This window comes from Silene latifolia, chromosome 2 (assembly GCF_048544455.1).
Source record: "Silene latifolia isolate original U9 population chromosome 2, ASM4854445v1, whole genome shotgun sequence".
Taxonomy (NCBI): domain Eukaryota; kingdom Viridiplantae; phylum Streptophyta; class Magnoliopsida; order Caryophyllales; family Caryophyllaceae; genus Silene; species Silene latifolia.
This window is the reverse complement of record NC_133527.1, coordinates 53814188-53823542: the sequence shown is the minus strand read 5'-3', so window position 1 is coordinate 53823542 and position 9355 is coordinate 53814188. Positions and strand designations below refer to the sequence as shown.

Genomic DNA, 9355 nt, shown 5'->3' with positions numbered 1-9355 from the left:
TTTGCATGCATAAGATCCTTAAGTTTTATGACTAAAACTGAAACCAAAATATGTGATATTTAAAATAAGATGATTTCCAACAATTACTTCTATGTGCTTGGATTACGAAAAGACAGGATTTCCTTACTCAGTACAGTTGTTTGATTGGTTGTGAGATCGATTTTTCTATATGATTATTGTGATTGATTAATGTGATTATTATTTAACCATTGTCAGAAAGAACGGGCCTAATTAAGCTAATTTAAAAGAGTAATATTTTGCTAAGTAGTAGTGGATGGTAGGTTCTACTGTTCTAGTCTATGGAAGGTATAATGGACCTTGTAAAATACATTTTCAATGGGTGTAAATATGCAAGGTGTATTGTGCCCCAACAAAGTGGGTGTAATAATATAATATGCAAAATGAAGTATATAAGTAGAAAGGTGAAATACTCTAGATGACATTAACATTTGTGACAAAGTTTAAGGTATTTTAGAGTCTGTGTTCACTGTTAATAAAAAAAAATCGAATTAAACCAAACAAGTATGAATTATCTGTTAATAACTGAGAACTAACTTGGGCAACGACGAGTAGTTGACTTGTGCAAGAAACATGAAAAAAATGGCTTCCGAGCATCAAATAAAGCCACAATGTACGATATTTCATTCACTGTTTAACTATTTATACTTAGATTTTACCGTAACGTTAAAAGTTAAAATTGCCAATACCCACCACCTAACTCATCAATCATTCACCAGCAATTACCAATTGACATGCCACAGTTTCAATTCCTAAATCTTGTGATATAATTTTTTTTTACTATAACCTAGCTATATATGAAATAATCAATACTATATATTAAATCCAGAAACCAAGGGACTTCAATGTAATTAAAGAAAGTTATACAAATTAATTATACTATATAGTTTTAAATCAATAGCACCGTGTGATGGACCCGATTAAGGGATCTCAATGCAAATATTATATAGTTTGGGTTAAAATTAAATTATATAGAAGCTTGGTAATTTTCCTAAACATCTGCAAGAGAATAAAACATGGTCAATTTCCTTAAAATAAAATAATTAATTAAGATGGTCAATTTCCATAAAATAAAATAATTAATTAAGATGGTCAATTTCAAGGAGACTAAAAGAAAGAAGATGCATGGTAATTTTCCTAAATAATTATAGAAGACTAGAAGATTGTCAATTTTCTTAAAATAAAATAATTAATTAGTATAAACATGCACACTTATGGTATTAATTATTAACATCATAAAATTATATTTTAAATATAAAATTTTTGCAATTTTATTAAACTTTATAGTTTATTAGATGTATAGAGATGTTAATTATTTAACATACAAAAATATAATAAGTAGGTTATAAATAATTCAAGTTAGATTCCATAATATATAATATTTCATAATTCTTTCGATTTGATTTAATGGACATATGTAATATATTTATATAAATATATAATCCTCTTAAAATTGCATGCCTAAGTAGTAAAAGTAATTTCGTCGTAAAGAAAAGAATTGTAGTAACATTGGATATAGTTATATGATTGTAATCACTCATTTGAATAGTAAAAGTAACAATATTATCAGCGAGATTAGTGAAAGTGGTAGAAACAACAACGGGAGTAGTGAAATAATCAATATTAATGCGACAATAGTGAAAGTAACAATAATTACGGCGGGAGTAGTGAAATTATCAATATTAATACGGCAGTAGTGACAGTACAATAATTAGGGCGGGAGTAGTGAAAGTAACAATGATTACGGGCAAGTAGTGAAATGTTATTACTATTGTTTCATTAATAAGAGTAAAATATTAATAGCGGGAGTAGTGAATTTGTCTCAAAATTTATTTCATCGTAATCTTAGGATATGTCATAGAAAAATATATTAATGATAAATTTATGGGTTAGCAACTTTAAGTAATTTTATTTAATGAAAAAAAAATTTAATGATAAGTAGAGGTAGCCCGGGCAAAGCCGGGCACCAATACTAGTTAGGGTTAAATACTCAAGTCCTTATATGGTAATTTCCTAGTTATATAAATATGAAAAAAGCTAAATCAAAATATCCAAGTTTCACTACAAATAATAATTATATATATATATAATATCAAATTTGAGTCTTTAAATTTTTATTAATCAAAATCTGTTGTGTTTGACAAGACAAATGTGGAGCTGAATTGTTACTCCAAAACCCTCAACCTAAACCTCTAAAACCCTCCTCTCTTTGTCGTTTGTCCTTTTTCTGGCTCACAATCGCCAAACAATGGTTATACGCGCCATAATTAGGGTCTCTTCCTATCTTAGCCGTCCGAAAACGGTGCGTGATAGCCGCCGGCGTTTTCACTCGGAAACGGAATCGAATAATTTCTTTACATCGACGGTCACGGCCGATCCTCCTCCAGTGTATCCAAAGGCCAAGGCCTGGAAAGCTTCCTCCTTTATCAAATTCGCCGCCTTTACCACCTCCGCTGCCATTCTCGGCACCGCTGGATATGCCACTTACGGTATTCTTTTCTGTGCTTTTGCTTTCTTTTTATTAAACCATCTAGTTTAACAACTATTTGTTGAATCTCTAAACCATATATAGTTGTCTGTCTGAGACGGTCTTGTTATTGGACGAATTCTGTGTTTATGCCGAGTTTTTAATGCTTGCTCTTTTGTAATGACGGCAATTGTAGTAGCACCCTTACGCCATGTTTGATTTTTTTCATTTGTTTCCAACTTTACATTCCATTGTCATGATAATATTCAGTTGAATGAATATAAGTCTCATCTGAACCAATAGAGCCTGGGTCTATTTCAATTATGTTCAGGTGTGGATACAGTGACCAAAAAAATTATCGATTGACCTTTACTTATGCTAGGGTGACCATTTACCTATTTTAACTTCAATTAAGACGCTTGACTGCAGTATTTCAACTTTTTCTCGCATCTGCTACTTGTTCCAGTGTTTCTTTCACATTAAGGAAGGGTCTCTTCATAATTCCATGGTTGGTAAATTTCACTTTGATTTAGTTTTGACCCTATTTGAATTGAGCATTATTTTCAATTGTGTAGCATATACTGCTGATGAAGTTGATGAGAAGACAAAGAACTTCCGTTCATCGATCAATCTCTCCTTAGTGGATTCCACTTTTACTATTAAGGTAAACGCACAATTTTTTTTAGGTATGGTACAGTCTGACATGGTAGGCCTCCCACTCAGGCTGCCATGCCACTTAGGGTTCTAGGCCAAGGGCACGTCTCAGCATAGCCCACTTCGCACCCTTTGCTGCAAGTCATTTATGTATTCTAGCATACTAGGGTCCACGTAGGATCAGATTTTGTGAAACTGAGAAAACAGGAGACACGCCAGCCCGCGTGGTGGCTTCATAATTATCGAGAGATGAAGTCATTCGAGCTGAGTTGGTTGTGTCATTCCTTCCCCTAGGTCAAGTGTTCAAACACGATTCCACCCATGAATTTTTTAATCTTTAGATGTACTACACTCTTATCAACAAATTAATAACGCAGAGGGGAATCGTACTCTCGTGTACCCACCCGAAGGCATACGCTGATACTAGTTTGTCACTAGAATTTCTGTATCTACTTAAGACACAATATAGTATATGTTGGCAAAACACACACATCTTCGTTTAAATAAGCGCTCTTGAGGGGTGCCTAGGGACAAGGCGCAGTGAGGCACCAACCAAATCACATCTATGTGCCCGAGGCACATGGAATACAAAAAGCGCACGAGGCGCACCCGAGGCACATTACTATGCGATTCCATATTGTTTTTCCAAATTCTTTTATTTTACCCTTCTTTTCCTCCCCCTATCTCACTTGTAAATACATGTTAGCCCTCTTTAAAACAAAAAGTGACTATTCTCGCACAAAATTTGATTGTAAAATATGGACGTTCGTTTGAAAATCAATGTGCCTCGTGTCCAAAAGGCGCGCGCGCCTTCGCCTTGCACCTCATCCCCTTGGGATGCCATCGCCTCAGTGCGCCTCGCGCCTTCTCAAATTAAGACACACTTACACCAGTGCTGCCATGGCATTTCCTTTGCTTAGCTTTCCAAAATCCCATTCTACTTGGACCCTATTTCGCTAAATAGTTTGAGATATTTGATAATTAATTTTTTTTTTTAAAAAATCCTTATTTATACACTGAATTTTAGTTTGTCATGTCGCACAATAATTTTCAGTTGCTAGACTGAGTTTCTTTAATTTTGTACCAGGATCTTCCTCATCGGATCTACACTGCTGTCATGACAAGTAAGGATTGCTTGTTTTCCTTATATTTTCCCCTGCCTCTTATTTTCTGAATTATCAGACATTTGTTTTCCTTTGTGTTTTATCTAGCTTTGGCATTCCTAGAACTAGTTCCTAATCTTAGGAGAAGGTTTCGATCTTACTTTTGACTAACTGATTCATCATTTCATCTATCTGTTATTGTTGCCCCTTTCCTTCTTCGGGCGTGATTAGGAATTCTTGTACTTTTAAAGCTTGAGGGATCCTTTATCCTCTTATGTATATTATTCCTATTATTTCAGCTAGAAGATAAATTGTACATGTACGTAACCGTCTTACGTCTGTAAGAACAGTATTAAGGAAAATGTTATCTTGTAAATAAAGTAGTTCAGATTGTGTAACCTTTGCACGCTTGTAATTCTTATCTCCCATTTTCTGGACATTTGTTGTCCCTCTTATTTTGCTTATTTCTTTCTTGTGCCTACTTAGTTCCTTCTAAAGCAGTCAATAATTATCTCAATCTGAGGAGGCTAATTGAAGAACATGTGAAGGTCATGCTTTTGGGCCTTACTTCCCTTTCTGATATATTGTTCCTACACTTGCTCTATTGGGCTAATACCATATGTATATATTAATTCAGGAGATTGCAGAACCTGTCTCTGATAAACTTCTACCAGACATGGATGAAATGAGCCAACAACACAGGGTTATGACTCTTGTTCTAGACGTAAGAGAAACATTGATATATAGTGAGTGGAAGGTAACAATTTCCCTTATACGTATCCTCTATGGATTCGGCTTCTTCCCTTCCCACCTTCCCATATATCTTTTCCATCTAATCCAGGTTTTCTTGCTTTGGATTGATTTTGATTCATACCACTTCCTTGGGTATCAAATGGGATCTAGAGTAACATGTGTAATAACTCCTGCAATAAAAAAAAAAAATAAAAAAAAAAAAAAAAACAATTGATGTTATATAGGACATTCAAAAATATGTGCGGTAATTTTCTTGAGGCAACTCCTTGTGCCTGAAAACAGGTGTCACGTTAAGATGTTTGGGGGTTGTGATTAGATTCTTAGACAATATCAGATACCTCTAAAGCAGGTGTAACATTAAGATTGAACAATACTGGAGCCTCCTGAATGATTACTTTTTTGTTTTGCTCTCTACTCTATAGCGTGAAACAGGTTGGCGTACTTACAAGAGGCCAGGACTAGATGATTTCTTGCAGCACATGTCTCGGGTTTATGAGATAGTCATTTACGATGACAAGGTATCTTAGATTGACGAGAATTATGTAATTTATGTTAGTTTAAATGTAGGTTTTTTTTTTTAACAAATAAGGTCATATGTATGGGTGCATGACATCTCAAGTTGAAACCTCAGCTTTGGTGTATGTTAATGTGTATTGGCCTTTGCACCCTGTTTGAACCAATATATTTATTTATTGCAACATATGGTAAATGGTAATGTGTATGCATAATACATTAATACGAGTAATTCTAGGGTAAGGACTTGGTGTTCCGGATTTAATTGCAGTTCAGTTCATTTTTCGTCCAGTAATTCAATTAAGTTGTAACACTTTTAACTCTAAAAGAACATGGCTTAAGATCGCTTTATCCCTTTAACTTAAAATTTGTGTAATATACATATTGTTTTTGCTATTTAGGATACTGATCCATCTATTATCGAGAAGCTCAGGGAAAAAGGTATGACGCACTACTTATCAAAGAGAGACACAAAATATCAGGACGGAAAACATTACAGGGTCGGTATTTTGTTATTCGTATTATTGTTGTATATATTTTCTTGTAGCATTTTTATCAGAATGATGAGAGTAAAGAGTGAAAATAGTGGGAGTGCTTAAGTTAGAAAGTTGTTTGCAGGACCTTTCCAAGTTAAATAGGGATCCTTCAAGGATTATCTATGTGAGTGGACATGCACTTGATAACTGCCTTCAGCTTGAGAACTGTATTCCTATCAAACCATGGAAGAACGAAGATGGCGATAAAACACTGATTGACCTCATCCCATTTCTTGAATGTGAGTAATTTTCACTTTTCATTGACGTCTTCAAATGACGATGCTCAATTCATTTTGAGATTGGGCTTTGTTGCTCACTCTGTGTTCCTTTGTTTGCCTGGTGAACAGATGTTGGTATGTCCAGCCCTGAAATAAAAGGAGTCCTGGCTTCTTACAAAGGGAAACATATTCCAACTGAATTCATAGAACGTTCTAAGAGGTACCCACTGCCGAACATGCCAAAGGGTGTTCAAATGAGTTATATATATAATGAGTTTTCTAATCATGCTTAGACTTGGTAATGCAGAGTGTTGAATAAACAGAAGCCCAGTCCGTGGAATCGCCGTTTCTAGGATATGCCTGAATGCCAACAAACTCAACTAACTTGATGATCTTAATTATAAAGATTCATAATGTAGTCTGTAAATTCAACGGTTTAAAACCTCATCATCTCACATTTGGTCTTCCAGAAAAATCAAGTGTTTGAGCATTAATTTTGTTTTCAGTTTCAGATTGACTCTGTTTGTAAACAAAATTTGTTCAAGTTCCCGACATGGCTATTTAATATCACAAATTTTCATTTAATACGGATATATATCCATCTTAAGTTTAAGACGGCTTAAATAATATAAATAAGACAAGCAAAATAAATAGGAATAAGTAACGAATTTGTTTTATATGCACAAGTAGGATGATACCCGATAGTTTTAATGTTAAGGGAATCTAATTGAATTTATATCATGTAGTTTAATCTCAAATAGTTTTTAGACAATTATGGTTTTGAAAAATATTTTTGGACAAGCGTCACAAAGATTGTCTATAATATTCAATAAATAGCGCGTGCATTCAGGGAAACGCAAATTCTAGTTTCAGACGATATTAATTTATGATGATTAAAATGTCATATCCATTATAATATAAAATGACCATTTAATGATAAAAAGTTACCAAAAAAAAATGATGGTCACTTTTTATCAAGAGAAATGAGACTTGGTCAAAGTTAGAAAAGATGGAACTGGAACACCAAATTGGAGCAGCGCCATTAATCCAACACCATTTTCTATTAAGATCTTGCGTAATCACAGACAAATTTTATGATGTTTAACACACTTTGATGCGTAATCTCAGAGAAGATTTGCGGGATATCAAGCTTACTTCTGGAACAAGAACTCATAAAATTATCCATGACGATAGGAAATAAACCATAGCAACATTTCGAGGAGGCTCTTTCTTTGAAACTAGTTTTACTCTGCGATTTTAAACTATTATGTATATAGTTAATATGGATTTAATAATTCGACATAATATTCTGAGCTACTAATTGATTTTAAAATCCTTATAATAGTATCTGGTGATTTGTGATGTTTCAAATTTCTAGAGTAATTCTTTTATATTCACAGTAGTTCTTAAATTGTTTTTTAGACGTATAATAAAGAAAACTATATATCTACCTTTTAAACGGAAAAAGTGATGAAAACTCACTAATGTTGGGCCCATTTTCTGACTATGGGCTATATTTAGGAAAGCAGGTGTGAAGTTATTACGACCCAGGTGTAGCAGAGGGTGTTGAGGAACATGATTTAGTGTTGTCAGGTCTAAATGCGGAGTAATAGAGTCCTGAGCATCATCGAAGTCCGGAGTCTTGAGGAGCAAGCAAGGAACCCTAGCTGAGGAGCTCCCCTATATAAGCAATAAAACGCAAGACATGAGATTCATTGAACATCAAGCAACCACAAAAAAACCTAGAAAACACGAGCTTCACCTACATCGAGCTTCATACACAATTGTAAATCCGAAACTCGATTATAGTGCAAATTTTGGTGGGATTCCGTCTCCTCCACGGTTGTTTCCCACATAGGGTTTTCCGCGTCACCAAAATCTCTTGTGTCGATCGTTTATCTTTAGTCAAATATCATACACAAATCACAACGAAATCTAAGCAAATAGACAAACATAAAATCGTAATATTGATTAGGCATTAAGACCGCTTTAACCCTATTTGGTAGAAATATACCAAAACATTTTGGCGCCCACCGTGGGGCATAGTGTAACACCCCTTTCTTACCCCGCCAAGGTAATTGGAGATGTTACCGTCTCGGTTTCCCGAGGCAGTGAAATCGGAATTACAATTAAGAAACTTCATTAATAAATAACAAGTTTGGTTATTACAAACATAAACTAATGAATAAAATACAACTCATGACCACTATACTCTTCTAACCAACTATACTCGTCTCGTGACTCATCAAGCTCGTTCCGTCTCCCGCGTGCTATCCAAACAACTTGTACTTAACCTGCTCCCCATATGATCAGAAATATCATATGGATCGACACAAGACACCCCGGAAATAGGTGACAATTACACAGACGCCAGTTTCAATAAATAAAGTGTGACACAACTCAAAATGTGTGAGTATAGAACAAGACTATAATATGAATGGCATGCTATCAAACAACCACCACCACTGTACCGGGACACGCTCTGACATACCGACAACCACATTGGACCGGATACGCCCATACATACCAACAACCACAAATAGGTACCGGGACACACCCAGACATACCGGTCCGGAAGCCAACCGGATCTCCTGTCAGACGTCGTGTGATCTCAACCACACGAGTCCCTCCGTGACTCAAGTCATTAATGTGCACATCCCTCTTGGAGTGGGAAGCTCCAAGAGGCGACCCGAGCGTGAGACGGTCTCCCAACCGCCTCACGTCTCCATAACAATTAGTAAGCCACCAAGTCCTCCGACATACAAGACAATTCAATAAATGCAAGATACCGTATAACATGTCAATTACCAACTCATTTAACGCAAGTGATAACAAATGACTCATTTAGCAAATAAACACAATATTGAAACTGAGTAGGATAAACCTACCTTTTAGCAAATCTCCATAAGCAATCCGGCTAATAATAATCTTCCACAAAAACCGTCACCTAAATATAATAATTAAAAATATTAAATTATTAACTAATCTAATTGAATTATACTCCGTAATATGTAATTAGTTAATTAAATAAAACTCGTCTTGAAGCTATTCAAAAATCCCGATTCGCAGCCGTACTTCCTCTTAGCCCGATAA

At 35.0% G+C, this 9355-nt stretch overlaps 1 protein-coding gene across 1 annotated transcript; it reads left to right on the top strand.

Annotated features, from left to right (window-relative positions):
* Nucleotides 1-2126: 2126 nt before the first annotated feature.
* Nucleotides 2127-6847, top strand: LOC141629678 (mitochondrial import inner membrane translocase subunit TIM50-like). Its single transcript, XM_074442650.1, has 10 exons — nt 2127-2507; nt 3061-3149; nt 4227-4263; nt 4729-4790; nt 4880-4999; nt 5418-5513; nt 5910-6008; nt 6127-6283; nt 6392-6482; nt 6570-6847. Exons 1-10 carry the CDS (start codon nt 2267-2269, stop codon nt 6613-6615), a joined length of 1038 nt encoding a protein of 345 aa, XP_074298751.1. The 5' UTR covers nt 2127-2266; the 3' UTR covers nt 6616-6847.
* Nucleotides 6848-9355: the final 2508 nt, after the last annotated feature.